The sequence below is a fragment of the Cryptotermes secundus genome, unplaced genomic scaffold (genome assembly GCF_002891405.2).
Source record: "Cryptotermes secundus unplaced genomic scaffold, Csec_1.0 scaffold1344, whole genome shotgun sequence".
NCBI classification, from domain to species: Eukaryota; Metazoa; Arthropoda; class Insecta; order Blattodea; family Kalotermitidae; genus Cryptotermes; species Cryptotermes secundus.
The window spans coordinates 241,994-263,553 of record NW_019735580.1 but is presented as its reverse complement, the minus strand read 5'-3'; the positions used below and the strand labels follow the sequence as shown (position 1 = coordinate 263,553).

Here is a 21,560-nt window from a genome sequence, read left to right as displayed (position 1 = left end):
CTGCGGTGGAAAGCAATAAAAAAAATAGTAGTGCCTTATTGCTGTCACTGCCACATGCTTTTCCTACTGAATTACTTAAATGGCAGTTGTAGTAGCGTGCAAGAATACAGGCACTGATGTCACCAAAACAATAATTTAAAATATGTTAGAAACAGCAGAGAAGCAGTGAGTTATAGTATTTAAGTTCAGTATCGTCAGCTTGCTGTGAAGCCTCAGTGTTCCGTGAAGGGTTGACAGGAACTCTGTGGACATGTTGCTTCATATTGGTCTATTCTTATCATTCATTTGATGGAAAGGAACAAAAAAAAAAGTCCGTGGCTTTAGTCCGCAAGCGAACTATACCGACCGACCGACCGCCACTTGTAGGCGAAGTTAGTGCCAACTTTAGCAGATAGAGGGTGTCGCATGGTCTGCGTAAAGAATCCCCATGGCCGTTAATCTCGGTTTTCTAAACCAGATCCGCTATTTCCTTGAAATAGCTCCTCAATTATCATCATGATGCTGAGTGGACCCTGTTCCAGACCCACTACTTCTCAGAAAATATCTGGTATTCCCGGGAATTGAACCCGGACCTCTGGATCTGTAGCCAGGAATGCTGACCACTAGACCACAGAGGCGGTCTTATGGGAACGAAGCAAAGACTGAAGACAAGCAACATGGATTGTTATGGTTGACTGCTGGACTCCATCCACTGCTCTCCTAGAAGTGCAAAAGCGAGAGTATGATCTTTGTAGACCAATTGCAAGTGCATCTAGTACCCCATCTAAGAGCTGTGAGGAACCCTTTCCCTGCATGCAGTGTGGTGGATATGGGAAACTGGTTGTTAACATCCATTAGTCTTGAGGTTAAGGACAGATTATAGTTTTGCCTCTACTGTCAATCAGCGAGGAGATGGCGAGGCAAGTGGTGGTAAGAACTAGTTAACCTTATTCATTCTTTTGTACATTCAAGGACACAGTGTAAGTGTATGAACAGCAACAGGAAACATAGTACACGTGGGATTATAATTTTGGCTGTGGTTCTGTATGGATGTGAAACATGGTGTCTGGCATTATAGGAGGAATTTATACTGAGGGTATTTGAGAACAGGGTGCTGAGGAGAATATTTGGATCCAAGGGATATGAAACAGTAGGCTGGAGAAAATTGCGCATTGAGGACCAATGAACATAATCATGAACATTTGGGTTGCTTAAAATGCTGGGAAATTCTTGAGTAGCTGTGAAACTTGCAGCTTCTCATGAAGGACTCAGCTCCATGGAGTTACAGTACTCATGGATGGGCCTTGGTAAATGCCTTGCCTTTCCTAAATTTCAAGGTAACACTTCCTATGGTGTATTGCAAGTCTCTAGTTGGGTGGTCATTCTGCTTGAACTTTGCAGTAGTTCTCGTTCTATCAAACGTTGAAGATTTGATGATGAGTTGATGGAATTGAACCTTGGTACATCAGTGAACCTAGCCTCTAAGATGTCCTGAACTCACATGCAGTCTACGACCAGTCCAGGGCTCAGTCAGTACAACACCACGTGTTCCTTCAACACCTAATTCCATCTGTGCTCCAGGTCTGTACATATCGACTGTAATAACATCTCTGTTATGGTACATCATACTAAGCGCTAATGATATATGAGTTCATGTGCAAGGACACACTGTATATTAGGCATGAAATAATCCATCAAATACACAGAATGTTATAATATTGTATAATTCTTACAATACTGTCAACACATATCTGGTATTAGGTAAAGTTGTCCCTGTGCTTAATGAATTAAGCACTACACCGTGAAGGTGTATGGGGGAGTGGATGTATAGGTCAACATTTTCTTGACCTCAGCACTGGATGGAGGTGAGTGGTCAGCATCACACTGCGGCCACTTTACCCCCAGGTACCAATTGGCTAGGAGGTTGGGTAGACCCTAGAGACAGTCTGGACGACATGGGGAAGAGAAAATTCTTGACCCTACAGGGACTTTAACTCTGACCTCTTGGTCGTCCAACCCGTAGCCAGTCGCTATACTGGCTATGCTACCCCAGCTCCTCATATCTGCTATTAATAGTGTTTATTCTTACCCACTACATCTTCCAACCATATTTGTGGCTCATCTTTTGCTGGTATACACACTGAAACATCTTACTTGCTTACTTATTCATGGAACTGAGCCCTTCTGGAGGAGCCACCAATCCTGCAGCTACTCAAGAATTTCCCAGCATTTTATGGAACCGTGTTCACAAGAGCCCTCCACTGGTCCCTATCCTAAGCCAAATCAATTCAATCCATACCATCCCATCCTATCAATTTTAATATTGTCCACCCACCTACATCTTGGTCTTCCCAGTGGTCTCTTTAATTCTGGTTTTCCCACCAATATCCTATCTCCCCCATTCGTGCTACATGCTGTGCCCACCTCAGCCTCCTTGACTTGATCATTCTAATTATACTTGGAGAAGAGTACAAGTTATGAAGCTCCTCATTATGCAGTTTTCTCCAACCTCCTGTCACTTCACACTTTAACATCAATCATCTGAATTGTCATTCCATACATTCTAACAGAAGATGGCTCTGTTGTAGTGGATAAGAATAAACACTATTAATAGAGATGGTTGTGTTGATAGTATTGTAAGAGTTACATGTATAAAACAACATGATGCCACAGACAAATATTATAATAGTGATTATTGTGTAGAGAAATTCTGCTGCAAAGATACGCAAGAAGTTAATATCTTATATAGAATTTGAGAAAGTTAGAAAATTAATGTTATTGTATATGCAGGGAAGAAATATTATATAGTAAAGTCACAATTTTGACAGTTGCGGGGATATGGGTAATTCACAGGCAGGGCTACAGAAGTGCCAGTATGCGCCATAACACAATGCAGACATTTATTATGAGAGACTGTGATGTTTAAAGGTTTTAACAATTTAAACATAAGTAGATTGCAATTAATTTAATTTGTGTAAGTTGGATCTGAGGTTCTCACAGCAGTGACTGAAGAACATTATCTCCTGGGATTTGACACTATGTATTCCAGTGGAAATTTACTAACATTTTGGTAGAAGTATACTTCCTCCATTTTCCCATTCAGAATTTAAGCCAAGCAAGTAGTAACTAGGAAGAATGGCCGTGCCATAGCTCAAGCGGTTAGTCGCTGGCTTCCCCCTGCAGTGTCCCGGGTTTGATCCCGGGTCTGGTCAAGTGGGATTTGTGGTGGACAAAGTGGTGCTGGGGCAGGTTTTCTCCGAGTGCTTCGGTTTTCCCTGTCAATCTTCATTCCATGAAATTCTCCATCATAATCGCCTGGGGAAGGTACAATAGGCCAATCAGTGGCCGCTGTGCCGAGTGGACCCAGCTGAACTCCACCTCCCACTAAGCAAATTAAAAAAAAAACCAGCAAGAATCACTGTTTTTGCTGCCTGCTTCTTGCAGGTTAGTGGCATGATTTACTCTTTGAACCTGAAGATGGAGACAGTTTATTCTTCTGAAATGACAGTGAGTCTCTACCGAACTACACAGCATTGTTTATTGGAACATGGTACTCTTTGTTTTTATAAGTTGTTGAATTTTTATTCTGAGTATAATGTTTCTGGATTTCTTGTGGGAATGATTAGTGGGGCTGGGGTCGTCCAATAGTGTCGTGACATTGCTATCAGTGATGACTCCACTGGCACTACCAGAAAACCGACTGCCACGACGCAGTGCTAACAAATCTTCTTCATCTGGAGGTCGACGGAGCAGACAACCTCGACAAACCCACTCGGTAGCCACAAAAGATCTTGGATGATGGAAGCCAACCGATGACTTGGCACTCATCACTGGTGTTCAGCAGGTTAGCCTGTTTTGTTTCATACAAACTTCACTTTATATGTCATCTTGATTGGGTTGGTGAATTAATGTGGTAAGAGCTGTTTCACAGCAACTGTATCTGATTGTGTATCCCCCTTCTTGGTTAGTCCATTAACATCCCACACTTCAGAGAAGTGCATTACTCTCCTTAGTAGTTTCATTTCATAAAATGAACACCCATGAAATCTGAATTTAGTTGAGCCTGACAGGAATGTAGAATATGTAATGCTTTTTCTTTTTGTTCTGGCATCTTGTATAAAAGTGGGGTTATTTACTAACCCAATTTGAGTGCTTTCAGGTGACAATGCCCTATGTATAGTCATGTCACATACCTCACCTGGTTCCTACTTAATTCTAATAATTTGCTAGTTCTTTATGCAGAGGGTTCTTCAAGGTAGCGTTCTGCATGTTTGCTTCGCTGTGGACTTGAATTGTTATGTGGGTAGAGCTCCATTATGTATATTTCAAGGCTAGTTGACACCTGCTTGTCAGAATATCGTCCCCAGTACCCTAAGTTGATACTAACACTGCTCCCTATTATATTGATAGTTCTATAGTTCAGTGCTCACGTGTTCTAGTTCTGCCAGATAATACTTGGCCATCCTTGCACAGTTCCCTATTCCCAGTTACGGAACTGATGGTCCATAACCGTGATCACAAAACCCAGTCATTGGAGTTGTTGCACATCTTCGTGACTCTTGGGTTATGGCACCACTTATTCTAGTATTCTAGTAGATTGTTACCAATGTTTTGGAGGAATCTACTGTCTCTATCTTTGAGGTAGGAGAGTGACCTTTCTACCCTGAAGGTGGAAGCAGATTGACAACCATCTACCAGACTGTTTAGAATGTGAAGCCGACCAGTCACTTTCATCTAGTACTGAGGTGAAGAATGGTGGATCTATACCTCCATACGCTAATACATCATCATGATGGAAAGTCAGGAAATAGGTCACAAATGGAAGTAAAACAGCTGTACTGGATGTAATAGGTTTTCTATATGTGTCACTAGGTAGCAGCACAGTCCAGCTGCATGACGTGCATGACTATGTAGCAGACGCACGTACCAAAGTTCAGAGGCTGCTTTCAATAGTGAAAACGGTGATTGTGCTTGAGGAGTGTATTACTGAAGAGGAGTGTTCTGTTATGCCTTTCGTGTGGTCAAAAGGACTCAATGGAAAGGATATTAATAAAGAAATGTTTCCTGTTTATGTTTGGAAGTGTTTATTGCATAAAGCGGTTCACAGCTGTGTGGTAAACATTTCACTGATGACAAAGAGATTGAAACAGAGGTGCACAAGTGGCTGAGACAACAGGCAAAATACTTCTATGATGCAGGTTTTGACAGGCAGGTAAAGCAATGGGACAAGTGTATCAATGTTGGTGGAAGGTATGTCAAGAAGTAAATGCTTCTTCAAGGTTCGAATATCACATGTTTTACGTTTTATATCCATTTGTGGCATATTTACTAACTCTCCCTCATATATGAAATAAATTGATATCTTAGGTACGTGGTAATGGATTACGGATAATGATATGGGATCTCTAAAATAGTGATGTTCTCATTGAAATTTACTGAACTGTAGAAAAGTGTGAGATTTAACAGTTATGTAACTGGTATTCTTCCATTTTATTAGTCTGTGCATATTATTCCCCATAAACCATTATCATACATCTACCACATTAACACTTCCATATGCAGCATCTCTGAAGCTGCTATAGCAAATAGATGAGTCAGTTGAGGATTCGTGGTTCAATTCCTGGCAGGGACAAGACTTTCTTGCTTCACCATGTCATGTGGCCCATCTCTGGGGCCTACTCATCATCCTATCCAGTGGTTACTGTTGACACTTTCCACTGGGCATTAAGCTAACCGCTCACTTTTACTGGTGCCATAGTTCAGAATATATTTAGCTATGCCTCCACCCCACCATATCTTAATAGCATGGGGTTTCCTTTCAGACCAGTGACCTGTGGACAGTTCATCGAGGCACAAAGTTTTCCTGCAGGTTTAAGGTGCAGGAACTTCAGCAGCGATGGTACGCTCTGCTGTATGATCCAGCTGTGTCTCGTGTGGCTGTGACTGCTATGTGGAACCTTCACCCAGAACTCATTGCAAGTGTGCAAAGCCATGCACTCTCTTCCAAGGCTGAGGAGCAATTGCTTGGCACAATGAAGTCGGTGAGTGCCCTCTTAAGTAAGCATGCCAAATGTCACTCCATTGTGGAGTGTCATCTTTGAGTTGTAGATGGCTGTTCCCCTGAGCAAGAAATTTCCTACTTGTTTCATCAGATTAATCACAAACCCAAATATAAAGTAAAAAGGTTTTATATACATTTCTTCCCATCATTGGCTCAGTGTCACACATTTCATTCATCTGGATTTAGTTGTCAACCAGCATTAAGTGAAATGCACAAGTTGTGAAGTTTCTCAATCTGTAATTTTTTTATTTGTTTCTTGATTCTTGTTTAGTCCAGATATTCTTAAGGGTGTAATGTGTTCTTCCAGGTTTCACTGCATTATAAAACAGCAGGTAAAGTTACTGCAGATTTTGTAGAATGTTGGCCTACTTTATGAGAAATTTATGTTCTTCATAATTTACCTTTTGCCTCCATTTCTTCACTGTCAGCTTTCATAAACCATTCTCTGCAGCTTTCAATTAATATGCATGTTATATATAGTTCTGCTGTTATTTGTGACTTTAGATGACATGACACAGCAGATCTGTCCTTGCTACCATTATTCTTCTCTCAGGATACCTCAGTTGGTACAGCAATGGGCCAGATGGTCTGGGTTCGATTCCTGGAAGTGCAAGATTTTACTTTTCTCCACAGTGTCCAGACTGGCTCTGGGGCCTATTCAGCTTCCTGTCCAGTAGGAACCTGGGGGTAAAGTGGCTGGAGCGTGAAACTCACCACTCACATACATCTAGTGTCAAGGCCAAGAATGGTGGAGCTATACCTCCATTCCCCAATATGCCTTCATGGCATAGTGCTTGATTAGTTAGGCACAGGGACAACTTTACCTTTACTTTTACATTTTTGTTTTATTGTGTGCTGTTGTGCTGTGCTTGTTTCATAGATCACAGCCTGGACTTGAAGTGTTTCAGAACCTCCTGGAACAGAACCCATGAATTTTATACCCTTCTTGCACTTTGAAGGCCTTGTTGACGCGCTGGCAACTCATGAAGCAGTACCACTTACTGCCAGATCAGACAGGTAACATGAAGGACCAAAATGGCATGCTAATGTAGTAAAGGCTGATCCACGTAACTAAAATTTAACACCATATTAGTGCATGCAGTTAGATAGAGTGTTTCTTCATGAAAGCGTTGAATTCACATGGTGGTACAGTTAACTGCTGCACTTGTGGAGGATGTTGAATAAGGTTCAGTCACCTGTTCAAACAGTTGCTGCAGATACAAGATAAAGGATCTTGAGGACATGGAATTTGAATATTTTCAGCTTCATCGATGTTCTGTATCAAACTGAAAGAATATGGAACAGAAGACTATATGATGTAAATATAGGGGACATATCTTCTTTTCCCCCGCTGTTTAGTCCAGTCTCTACCACGAGGGGAGCACATCCTCAACTTCTCAGATGCAGAGGAACTCATCAATGATTTGGAGCTGACCGAGACACAAGATGAGGTTTTGGAACAGGAGTTGGCTATGACAGGCAGGTAATCATGTTGTAACTGCTATTGGAATTTTAAGTTCTAGAAGTATAGGAAAATGCCACATTTCTTTCACAGCAGAAATAAACTAATATATAAAATAGACCCACAACAACAAGGTCTAGTCCAATTTGCAGTGTGGTAATCTCACTAACTGCAGATTTCATGTGACTGTTGTCTTGCATTTATAATCCATTTTGTTATCTGTGGTATTATTTGGTTTTGTCTATCCACTGTTTTATGTGCCTGTAGAAACAAAAAATTTGAGGATTTCATGCAAGAAATACATATTTGTCTGGAGAAGGTTGGACTGCCTGTGTGGTCTAGTGGTCAGAGTTCCTGGGTTCGATTACCGGCACCTCCAGATTTTCTGAGTAGTTAGTCTGAAACAGGATCCACTCAGCCTTGTGAGGATAACTGAGGAGCTCTTTCAAGGAAACAGTGGCTCTGGTCTAGAAAACTGCGATTAACGGCCATGGGGATTCGTTGTGTTGACCACGCAACACCCTATAACCACAAAAAGTTGGCACTAACTTCACCGACAAGCGACGGTCTCTTGGTCGGTGTAGTTCACTTGTTGACTACAGGCTACAGAATTTGTTGTTGGGTTTTATTTTTTTTTAATCACACCCAAAATCAGTCCTTAGAATATGCAATTAGGAAGGTCCAGGGAAGCCAGGTGGGACTGAAACTAAACGGGACACATCAGCTGTTGGTCTATGCCGATGATGTGAATCTGCTAGGTGATAATGTAGATACCATAAAGAAAAACACACAAACTTTAATTGACGCAAGTAAAGAGGTTGGTCCAGAAGTAAACACAGAGAAAACTAAGTATATGTTACTGTCTCATCACCGAAATGCAGGGCAAAATCATGACATAAAGATAGGAGACAGATGTTTTGAAAATGTGGCACAGTTCAGATATTTGCGAACAACGATAACAGATCAAAACCTGATTCAGGAGAAAATTAAGAGGCGATTGAACTCGGGTAATGCTTGCTACCATTCAGTCCAGAACCTTTTGTCTTCTTGTCTGTTGTCCAAAAACATAAAAATTAGAATATACAAAACTATAATTTTGCCTGTGGTTCTGTATGGGTGTGAAACTTGGTGACATTAAGGGAAGAACATAGACTGAGGGTGTTTGAGAACAGGGTGTTGAGGAGAATATTTGGACCAAAGAAANCCAGCATTTTATGGAACCCAAAGGTTCATCACCGTGTTCACAAGAGCCCTCCACTGGTCCCTATCCTGGGCCAGATCTATCCAATCAATACCATCCCATCCTGTCTCTCTAAGATCCATTCTAATATTGTTCACCCACTTACGCCTTGGTCTTCCCTGTGGGGTCATTCCATGTGAAATCATCCAGAGAGGTCGCTCACCATATTTAAAAAAATTCAGAATTTGTACACTTATTTGTACATATTTTCACACCTAAAAGAATGTTAAAAAAATTATCATCCGCTCGGTTCTCCCAGTACAGCCGTTTTCATAATGCGAAAAAAACGCGTTTTCGGCTCAAATGGAGGTTTGCGTTATCTTCTGTATCTCGATAACTATTGAAGCTAGAGACTCCAATGAAAAACCAATTTGTTCCATATGATATGGACAACAAATCATATCATTACAAGATTTTACTCAACTCACTTTCTCTAGGTGTAATTAAGCTTGAAACTTACCTATCGATTTTGGGAAAAACGCTATTTTTGACCTTCAGAAACCAGTTGGAGGGGGCAAGTATCAGATCTGTGGTTTCTACCCTTTGTTTTCTCTTACCTGAAGAATATAATCACATAGTTTTGAACACCGTACCTATTTTCCAGGAGCTTCCAAACTTTGCTCTGGCCCCCATATTGGCCATTTTTAACGCCTCATATCTCCAAACTTATAGCAAATAATGCTCTATCCCAGAGTAACGTGGAGTTAAAATTACAACTTTGATATTCAACTAATAGCGAAGTTTCTATAATGCGAAAAAACGTGTTTTCGACTGAAATGGAGGTTTGCATTATCTCCCATATCTCGATAACTATTGAAGTTAGAGACTCCAGTAAACCTTGTAAACCTTGTAATGCCATGATTTATAGTCCATATGATGAACAAATTGGTTTCTTACTGGAGTCTCTAACTTCAATAGTTATCGAGATATGGGAGATAACGCAAACCTCCATTTCAGGCGAAAACACGTTTTTTCGCATTATAGAAACTTCGCTATTAGTTGAATATCAAAGTTGTAATTTTAACTCCACGTTACTCTGGGATAGAGCATTATTTGCTATAAGTTTGGAGATATGAGGCGTTAAAAATGGCCAATTTGGGGGCCAGAGCAAAGTTTGGAAGCTCCTGGAAAATAGGTACGGTGTTCAAAACTATGTGATTATATTCTTCAGGTAGGAGAAAACAAAGGGTAGAAACCACAGATCTTATACTTTCCCCCTCCAATTGGTTTCTGAAGGTCAAAAATAGCGTTTTTCCCAGAATCGATAGGTAAGTTTCAAGCTTAATTACACCTAGAGAAAGTGAGTTGAGTAAAATCTTGTAATGATATGATTTGTTGTCCATATCATATGGAACAAATTGGTTTTTCATTGGAGTCTCTAGCTTCAATAGTTATCGAGATACAGAAGATAACGCAAACCTCCATTTGAGCCGAAAACGCGTTTTTTTCGCATTATGAAAACGGCTGTACTGGGAGAACCGAGCGGATGATAATTTTTTTAACATTCTTTTAGGTGTGAAAATATGTACAAATAAGTGTACAAATTCTGAATTTTTTTAAATATGGTGAGCGACCTCTCTGGATGATTTCACATGGAATGACCCCACAGGGAAGACCAAGGCGTAAGTGGGTGAACAATATTAGAATGGATCTTAGAGAGACAGGATGGGATGGTATTGATTGGATAGATCTGGCCCAGGATAGGGACCAGTGGAGGGCTCTTGTGAACACGGTGATGAACCTTTGGGTTCCATAAAATGCTGGAAAATTCTTGAGTAGCTGCAGAATTGGCAGCTACTCAAGAAGGGCTCAGCTCCATGAGTAAGGAAGTAAGTACCCAAAATCAGTTTATAGTAAACTCCTGGTTATCTGTACCTGTACAAGCATCTGGAATTCTTCACACAGCCACCAATGACTCTTGAAGAAAATGTACCAGTTTTATTTCAGAAACAAGGTTATGATCCACATCTGTTCAACTGCCACAATTTAATTTGTGAGAAGATTGTGAAAAGTGTAAAGTTGTGTATATCAGTTATTCTGTTAGGAAACTATACAAATGTTCAGATATTTAGGATGTGGTCTGATGGGTTGTGATGTAGGTGGTTTGTAATGTTTGAGAGGGACTCCTTCCAGTTTAGAAGATGGAGGAAGTGGGTCCTTTGGAACACTGCTGAAACTCCTCTGACAGTCTAAACTTTCATCGATGTGATAAACTCAGATCATTTACACATTATCTGAGACTTGAAGATCGATCTTCTCTGGGACATGAGACTCTGGTGTCCAGTAGAACGTTACCCACATTTTGGAAGAACCTGCTAATGGAGACATAATCACATTATGTTGTGTCACATCTCAGAATATGGCATCTTCACAGTGAATTCCATGAGAACATTGTACCTTGCCTATCAGTACTAGGTTCCAACTAAGAATATCTTTATGTTACAGACACGCGAAGAAGGAGATTCGACATCTTGAAAACAAGTTAGGCTGTTGGCAGGTCCTTGTTGATTCTGTAACTGGCATCAGGCCCCCTGATTTTGACAACCAAACACTGGCAGTATTACAGGGAAGGTTGGTGAGATATCTCATGAGATCACGAGAGGTTCATAAATCTCAGCTTACCTAAAAGTTTGTGAGAGTAGTATGTTAATACAATGGTTGACTTTTTGGACATTATATTTTTATTTGAAATATTTCAGAGACTGGACTCTGTCCTTGTCCTCAGATAAAAAGCCTACTCAGTTGGCCCCTATCACTGGAATCACGAACTCTATTAATAGGGCTGAACTGAATGGGATTTTTGCCGTTTTAACTATCTTGTTCTGGGTCATCCCATAGGCCTTTTCTCTAAATGTTAATTCTAATGCTCTTCTCAGTACCCTTGTTTGGTCCATTCTTCATATATTTTGAACCATTATAATAATTTCTTCTCTAACTTTATTAACAAATTCTGAATTCCATCTCTAAAAATTTTGTTTATGATTGTCATTTTTGTTATTTGGTACTTCTGAATAATTTCATATCCATTCCCTTGATTTTGCTTTTATTTCTCCTTGAACAGGCTAAAGTTTCAGCATTGTATGTTAATTTGGGTTTAAAATATACTTTATAGATTGTTGTTTTGCATTTTTTGAGTTCCTTCTTTTCCCTCAACAATATTCGTTTTATAATTTTATACAGTGTAGAACTTCTGATAGTCTGTCATGTCTAGTACCTTGGATAATCATGAAACAGGCAGTATCTTCAGCTGACAGACATTCTGAGAACTTTAGAATCGTGGAGGACAGTATTGTGACGTGTCGCGCTAGCTGGACCCCCNCCCCCCCCCCCCCCGGAGCTGATGCGCTGAGCGAAGCCGAAGTGAGCCGAGTCCCGCAACCTGGTAGCTATGCAATGTGAGTCAACAGCGGTGACATCACCAAGGGATATCGCGCGGTTGCTAGGCAGCGGGGGTAAACAGTAGTTGCAAGAGACGACGGTAGTAACAGCGGTACACAGCGTTGCTGGCACGAGGCACCAGACATAGTGGTGCCTATTACGTGGCCGTTTTCTGTATTGTCCGATCGAGGCTACCTAAGGAGCAGCGAAGGCTATTCACAGTGAGTTCTCAAGGCAGCTACCTACGAGTTAGTTCTCAGTCCTCGAGCTACCTCCAAGTTAGTTCCGAGTTAGCCAGCAACCAGTCAGTTGTATTCTGGCATTTGGAGTGTAGTATTTGTGATACTGCTGATAGCAGTAATTGTGAATCTGTAATTTGGGTGATTGTAAGTGCAAATGTGAAATAAAATTCACTATATCAAATACGGCGTGAAGTTATTTGTCGCGTTATACACCCAATACGCGACAGTATATTATATGACGCTCAACATACATTTTCTTAGTGTGTGATAAAACATCGCTGATTCTTGGTTTGCTCTTAGTACATGGTTCTCTGTGGTTGTGTCACGGCAAGTTAATTCAAGTGGTAATGTTTCTGCCTTGTATTTGGGAAATGCCTAATTCGAATGTGGTCAGGGTTGATGACTATTGTGAGTGAAAGTTTTTTTTGTGGTTTTCTTTGGTCCTTCCAGGCAGATGCTGGTATATTACCCTCAATTAGGCCATGACTACTTCCTTTCACATTCTTTCAAGTATGTTATTAACTTATCCTATCATTTGAAACTATCTAACCTGAGCTACTGAAAGTGTCATTAAATAAACTGCAAACAAACGAAACTAAATAGGGTATGCGGGTCTGGACTGAATTTAAATGAGCCAGGATGTGGCCCAGTGATGGGCTGTGATGAACACGGTAATGAATCTTCAGGGTCAATAAAAGGCGAATACCTTGACCAGCTTGGTCACTGTCACCTTCTCTTGGTGTATTGTGGAGTTACTTAATGTCATTGCAGTACTAAGGAATATGTTGTTTCTTCAGGTAACGGTTGGATGTTCAACCAATGACCATACCGTGGACAGTGACCTCTCATTAGAGGGCCCTGCCCGGAAGGTCTGACGTCGGCAAGGCACCATCCACCTTCGAAACAACGGTGAATTTTTCCTGTCTAGTGAGGGAAAGAGAGCAATCTATGTTGATGGACGTCCAATTCTTGCTGGGAACAAATACCGACTCAATAACAACTCTGTTGTGGAGGCAAGTCTATATTAGATTTTCTTATAAACTAATTAAACATTATCAGGGCTGTAGAAATGCATTAGAACCCCACCGTAATGAGAGTTCATAATGGCATGAAGAATTGATGCTACAGTTGCTCCAGTTGGGAACTGAACACCAACCATCCAGCCTGTAGCCTGTCACTATAATCACTTAGCTATCTGAGGTCTGTTATTAACAATCTCCTCCTATTACCATATTTTGAATATCAGAGGTGCATTTTACACTTTTTTTTTCTGTCAAAAAATTGAGCTGAGTCTTAAATTCGAGGAATGTGCACCTTTCTGATTCTTTTCCAAAAATCCACAGTAAGAAACTTGATGTGGCGGGCACAAGATTACAAAGACAGAGAAAATGTGCAGAGATTGTTGAGCCACAGCTGTGCTGTGGTGAAATAGAGTGGATTGGCATAACAGTAATGCTTTAGATTCGTATTCTGGAACTTGTAAATTTGAATATTGGCTGGGACACCAGCAATCATCAGGAAATGAAGGGGTATGGACAACACTGTCTTACAAGTTTCCTAGTAATGATAATCCAAGATGTGATAACAGTAGACTGGTGGTGTGCATACTTGGAATGTAGCACTGAGCAACAGCACAAAAATCCACTATATATATATAGTGCTATATACAGCAGACTGCGTGATGGAAGCTGCTCTCCAAGGAAAGAGTACAGTTTTCTGGATTATAACACTATGTAGTTTGGAGCAAGTCTGACGTTTCAGAGGAGCATATCACCTCTATCTTCATTGTCAAAGAGTAAGCCCAGTATGAAACCAGCAAGATGCTCATTTTCCACCAACTTCTTACCAGTTTGTTGCTTGATCTAGCCTTAGACCCTCAAGATGGAGTCAATAGATGCCTCAAAAATGTCAGTGAACTATGCTGGACCACGCAGTGTTAAAACCCAGAAGATGGTACTCCTCATAATTGCTGCTGTGAGGACCTCAGCTTCGACACACTATCTAAGTGTATGAAAGGACTCCTACAGAAACTTAGTGAGAGTATCTGTCTTGAAATGTGTGAAAGACTTCCAAAGATTGTGCCTATTGCTATAGTAACTCTTTAATATTACTTTATATACTGCTAATATACCTTTAATATTTTTAATAATATTCCAAAATTGTATATATAGTATATCTTTATTTATTTCTGTCTTTTTATATTTTTAATAATGTATTTGCTATTTTTAACTATACTCCAATCTGAGGCAAAGTTTTTATGTTAATTCAATACGACGCATTGCACCAATAAGGATCCGTATTGGTATTTCAATAACTATACGTATTCCTGCTCGATGATGGTCATGTATGACCAAAACATGTTGCAGTAATAAAGATCTAATGTAATAACTAAAATATTGGTTGTGTTGATGGTAACATAGTTCTTACATATTATATAAAGCACAATAGACCACTGTAGGTCACAGAGCAAGGGCCGAGAAGGCCCACCCCTCATACATTCATTCATACATGTTATATATTGTCTGTGACACACAACAGGATGCAACCTATGAAAATAATAGCAGCAACTCTCCATAACACAAAAGCAAAGGTTAAAATAAATGGGGAGCTGAGCGAAGGATTCCAAATAAGCTGTGGAGTGAAACAGGGTGACCCATTATCCGGATCACTTTTCATACTGGTTATAGACGAGATCATAAAAAGTTTAGACATACTCATTATTGCGAAACCAAACAAACATTGATTAACACCTCTGAAGAACATAAAAAGCCTCACAAAAAGTATGGGCTGTTAGTCAACGAACAAAAAACTAAATTCCTACACTGTTCTAACAAACCTCAAATAATCCAAGTTTTCAGATGCAGTGATGTAAATATAGAACAAGTTTCTCATTATAAATATTTAGGATCTATAGTTAATTCAGATAACACAATTGAACAAGAGATTAATGAGGGTTTTTTTTTTCTGTGGTGCTACAGCCCCAATTTGGGCCTAGGCCTACCTCCATGAAACTCTGTTTCACTTCGGTTTACTAGATCTTACACATTTGGTAGGACTCCTTGGGTGAGTGATCAGCTCGTCGCAAGGCCTCTACCTGTAGACAAACACAGAAAAACGCAGACAAACATCCATGCCCTGAGTGGGATTCGAACCCACGATCCCGGCTTCCGAGCGAGCGAACACAGTGCATGCCTTAGACTGCTCGGCTACCGTGACCGGCTTAAAGAGAGGTTAGCAATTGGAACTAAAGCATATGCTACACACTAACACTGCTTAAAAGTAAACTTATTTCTAAAACAGCCAAATTAAGATTATACCAGATGGTAATTCGACCAACAGTAACCTACGCCTGCAAAACCTGGACACTCAAAGAAGCCATTAAACATAGACTTTTTAAGGAAAATTCTAAGAAAGATCTTTGGGCCATCAAGAAACCGCGATGGCTCCTGGAGTATTAAAGCAAATGATGAACTAGATAATCTAATAAAAGGAAGGAACACAATTAACTTTTTTTAATTGCTAGTGGGGTGGGACTAAGTCCCTTGTACTGCGGCCACTTCTGGCCTATTGTACCAGCCCCAGATGATAGGTGAGGGTGATTGTGGAGCAATTGGTGGAATGAAGATTGGCTGGGGAAACTGAAGTACTCTGAGAAAACCTGCCCCAGCGCCACTTTGTCCACCACAAATCCTATACTTAACTTCATGAAAGCCCAAAGAATAAGTTGGCTTGGACGTATCTCAAGGATGGAGACTTGACGAACAGTTAAAAGAATATATGACTGGCAGCCACATGACATAAGAAAGAGAGGCTGACTTAAGATTAGATGGAAAGATAACGTAAGGGAAGACCCAAAGGATTTAGGAGTTTATAACTGGATAACTTACACACAGGACAGAAGTAGTTGGAAGGACATCGTTGAGCAGGCCAAAGCATTCAAGAAATTAAGCTGTCGAGCAAATAATGGTAACATGCACAAATTTAAACAAGTATAAAAGTGACCTGTTGGTTTTAATGCAAACAACTGTTGGCAAAGAATACTTCATTTCACTGTTGTCAGTGATGAATACAATTTGAAAGTATTAATGTTTTTCATTAAGTGACTAAATGAATGGTTTTATCCTAGCATGGCTGAAGCAAAGAAAAGAAAGTTGTTGATGAAACTCATATATTTAAAAATAGATAGATGGGAGAGCATTTTAAGCCCACTTCCCTCATTTTGAAAAAATAAAAGGAGGCTTATGAAATCACCATCCTCTCTGTTTATTCCTCCTTGAAGCTGACCTCTTTATATAACTTCAGGTCAGACTGCAGAGAAAACACCACCTCCAACAGTTCCTCTGTTAGCTTACTTTCCCTTTGTGTCTATTATTGCTAGGCAACGGCTCGATGAACATGGTCCTGCAGCAAGGAGTACACATGCAACAATAGAAGAATTGTTGGATGCATTGTTTTCTGCACAACCCATGTCACATCAAAGGGGCTGTTTGCATAGTTCTTAATGAAAATATCAATTTCAAATCAATGCAATATTAACATGTATTATGAAACAAAGCACACACCTCAAACTGAGTGGAATATTCATCTCATGAATGAACAGAACATCACACTACAGAGAACAAATAACATTGTCAGTGAGATGTTTGAAAGAATTACACTGTTCAAGAGAAATCTTCAGTTGTGGGAACTGCAAATGCCATCAGTCCTGTTGTATGCTTCCCCTTTCTGAGAACAGAAACGCCCACTGATGCTGAGAAATACACAATGTAAGTTCAGCTTCTTCAACCAGAATTTAACTCATTTGCAAATTATATGCAATTATGAAGCTGCAATAAATTTATTTTTGATGTCATTTGACATTTAATGTTGAAAGTATTTTGAATTAATTTTAAATGGAAATGACAGATTTGCAGTGTGACATGGACCTGAGAACATGTTTAACACGTCTAACTCCTCTTCCTTTAGTGACCATGCATAGTGAAGGAAAGGGCTTTTCAGAACTATGTACATGTGAACAGTTATTTTAAAACCAAAAGTCAAGAGTAAATCTAGACATCAACTCAACAGCATAAGATTGGAAAGCTGCCTCCTAGTATCTACTTTTCACATTCATCAATACTGAGAACTTGGTTGCAAAGGAACAGTGGCTAGTTTCTCACTGACATTCTTTCAGTCTTCAAAATAAAGCTGTAAGGTATAAATATTATATCAATATTGTTCATTGCATTCATACTAATAATACTGTCATGTAAAACTTAATGTAATATTTTGTTGAAAAAATACAACTTTCACTGTTCCCATCTGGCTTGCTGCCACCAAGGATTCTGAGTTTTTTTTTTAATTGGCCCTTATGCAACACTGCTGTACAGGTTCAGTAACTCTCTGTAAACAGGCATGTGCAAAATACATGTTCTGTATTAGGCTAGCACCGAGAACTTCCAGCTGCCCTCCACTCTTGTTGCTGCTTCTCCACTCCACCATCCAACACCACTTATCAATCTTAAAGCTTCGTCTAATGCCTGTAACTAAAATAATTCCATTTTCCCTCATGAAATGATGAAGAAGTTTGGATTGGACGTTCTTATAGCTGTGGCTAAGAAGAGTAACACTTGTGTTGTCTGGAGACAAAACAACATTTTTGATGAACATATCACTTCCATCTTTAGGGTTGATGAGTAAGCAAGTAAGAAACAAGCAAAGAAAGGCAGCAAGCTGATTTCTTGCTTGCCTTACTCTTCAACCTTGAAGATGGAGGCAGTATATACTTATGGAATGTTGGGCTCTCTCCATAATACATGGCATTATTCGTACAATCCAGAAGACCACACTTTTCATAAATAAGGTTAGCATGTCTCAGAGTGTCACAACTAGATACTTTTCATACGCATGAAAGAAAAGGTGCTCAGCAAGGAAAGTGTATGAATACACTGAACAGGAGGCACATGCATAACTCCTTTTAAAAATGTATGCCATCTGCCAAGCTGAGAGTTACGCATCAGGAGTACATATTAAACATTTGTTCTTAAGGTACAGAATTAAACTCTTATCTCTATAGAAATCAACATATACACACATTCATCCCATATTAATCTACAGATATGATAATTTATATACATGAAAAAGACACAGGAGAATAACTGTATAATAATGAGACTTGTTTCATAAACAAAACATCTTAATGTAATTAATATTATAGTGTCCCACTAAAACTGAATGGTAAAAATCATATCAAATTGTTATTGTCATTTTAAATGTTAAATATCCATTTCAAATGCACTTTCACTTACTCTGTTGGCACCACTACTACTATAAAAAACACAAATGTAAATGTGTTGCACTCATCTGTATAAACACTGAACTCTTATAAATAAGAGTTGTTGCAAACTTTCTTTAATACACACAATAGAATGAAGACCCTTGCATGTCACATCTCACATTCATAATGACTGTAAGAACTTATATCTCTTTATTCCTTCAATTCTTAGACATCTTTATTTATAATAAAAACTCATATAAAAGTTAACTGTTTTGATACTCAAGTTGTGATGTCTTATTTTACTTTTCTAATATTCTTCCTGCCACAAATATCTTTTTGTGTGTTGAATCTTATATATATATATACATCACTGGCACAGGAATGGCAAATTTAAATACATGTCTCATATTCTATATAAATTTAATAATATCCATCTAATTTAAATGGTTTTAAGATCCTATGGCCACTATGAACATTTTTACAGGTACTTTTAAAAGATCAAATGACACAGCAGTATCATATTTCATATCAGTTCACATCAGACATTAACATTTTTATGCCCTCATCTGCATTTCTTGAAACTAAAATCCTTTCATATAAACACTACACTTTTGATCCTGATGGCTGAATCTGGGTCATCTGTTGACCAATTGTGACATGAGTAACGAATGGTCCTTGTGTCCGTCCTGTGATATTATTGACTTTAGAACCCACAATGCTAACACCTCTGTTACCATGAGTGTGGTGATTTGACTGGCCAACATTATGTACAAGAGGAACTGCAGGCAAACTGTTCATACCACTATTACTGCCACTACGATTGTTCCGCTGATCTATGTCATGCGTATGTGAAGTTCGCATGTGATGATTGCTATCATTTATATTAACTATGTGGGTGCTGCTACCGGATTCATGTTTTGAGCATGTGGAAGATCGGAATGGGTGCTGATAGATGTTTACACCATCTGCAAAAAACCAAAACATTATAGCTGACACTAAGAATACCCTGTCTTTTATACATCACCAATGTCACCAGTTGTACCTGAACATAACTCTGTCTGATAATGTGTCAGGATATTTTGTGCATATCAAATTAAAAGACGCAATATATCTTCTCACAGTTTTTATTACAGTTCCTTGTTCAGGTTAACAACTGCAATCCTGATTGACATGTCAAGCCTGCAAGTAGATAATGCAAGTTAAAGTCTTATGTATACCATATACAGCACTTCTCAACTGGTGGTACATATCTCAATTTATGCTGATCTGCAGATACTGGTTTGTAGGAGGGCCGTTTGGAAAGTAACCTCATTTAATTTAGGCAACTAATGTAGAAGTGGGAGAGAGCTCACATATGCACATAACTCATTGCCTGGTAAACCATCATATAACTCGTCACCTAGTGTTTGTTCTTTTTCTCTACAGAATGAGTTATGATGTGCCCTGTGATTGATAACAATTGTCTGGCCAAGACCACTCATTCTGCATGGAAAGCACCTTAGTGGAATCAAAGCCAAAACACAAAGGCTAAAAGGACAGGCCACTGGTATACATATAAGGAAATTCTCACCTGTTACAACAGCAAATCAGGAAAGCCAAATGGTCTTCATGGAAGAGTTTCTGCCAGGAGATCACTGATGTACCAGGCAGTGCCAGATCATGATCGTTGCAAAACAAGCGACCAAGAGGGTCAACACTATTAAGCTACCTGATGTCAGTACATCCAAACTGGAGGGGAGACACTGAAAGAGCTATTCAGAGTTCACTTTCCTGACTCAATGCTGACTAATGATTCAAGTGATGGACAGGGACAGCAGAACCTGGATGTATGCAAAAGCACAACAAACAGGGGAGACTGGAACCTGGCCAGAAATTTAATCAGTCAGTCAGTCCAAATTAGATGGGTGCTAGGTACCTTCAAATCACTTCAGTCAGCAGGAACAGATTAAACTGTGCTAGCACTTTTGTGACAAAGGGTGGAACATTTAGTTTCATACCTTTGCCACACATTTACAGACTGTGTGGCATATGAATTTATTCCTATGGCCTGGAGGCAGGTTAAAATGGTTTATTCCAAAGCCTGGGAAATCTGACTACACTGAGGCTAAGGCATATTGTCCTATCAGCCTGTTGTCTTTCCCTTTGAAGACAGTGGAGAAATTAGTGGACAGATGTATTAGGGACATTGTACTAAAGGAGCATCCTCTACACCAAAACCAACATGCAGACCAAATTTGTAAGTCTACTGAAACTGCACTTCATAATGTGGCAACATGCATAGAAAGTGCTATTAAATATAAGGAAATTGTCTTAGGAGCATTCCTTGACATAGAGGGAGTTTCTGATAGAACCTCATTTGATATACTAACACAGGCTGCTGAAAAGCATGGCATTGAGCAGGTGGATCAGCTCTATGCTGAAAAGCAGAAACATAATAATTACACTGTTGGGAAAAACCATGACTGGTATGCCTGCAGGGAGGTGTGCTCTTGCTTCTTCTGTGGAGCCTGGTTGTGGATGATCTCTGGGAGCTTAATGTCAATGATTATTACACAGTAGGATGTGCAGATGATATTGATATCCAAATCAACAGGAGATTCCCTCAGACTGTGTCAGAAATCCTACAAACAGCTTTATGCATATCCAACAGTGGTGCAATATGACAAATTTGTCCATCAACCCCAATAAGAGGGTGATAAAACCTTTTTCTGGGAAGAGAGATGTTAGGGACTTATAGAACCAACCCTCTTCAGTAATACAATCCAGCTGTCCAGTGAGGCCAAGTACCATGGACTAACATTACACAAGGGACTGACATGGATAAAGTAACTAACTTGACCTACAAGGCCTTCTGGACATGTGGAGGCACATTTGGAAAAACCTGAGGAATGAAACCAAAGGTAATGTACTTGATATACGTTGTGTGTTCAAGTTCTAAGGTC

At 39.6% G+C, this 21,560-nt stretch overlaps 1 protein-coding gene and 1 pseudogene across 6 annotated transcripts in view; one reads left to right on the top strand and one right to left on the bottom strand.

Moving 5' to 3' along the window:
* Positions 1-1,213: 1,213 nt before the first annotated feature.
* Positions 1,214-13,373, top strand: LOC111869696 (annotated as a pseudogene).
* A 5,074-nt stretch (positions 13,374-18,447) lies between these two features.
* The window catches only part of LOC111869695 (partitioning defective 3 homolog), a 203,256-nt gene continuing 200,143 nt past the window's right edge, over positions 18,448-21,560 (bottom strand). For all 6 annotated transcript variants that reach the window (XM_033753529.1, XM_033753528.1, XM_033753531.1 and 3 more), the window contains one exon: positions 18,448-19,583. In XM_033753529.1, the coding sequence (XP_033609420.1) occupies positions 19,222-19,583 (362 nt within the window). In that variant the 3' untranslated portion in view covers positions 18,448-19,221. The remainder of the gene's footprint in view (positions 19,584-21,560) is intronic.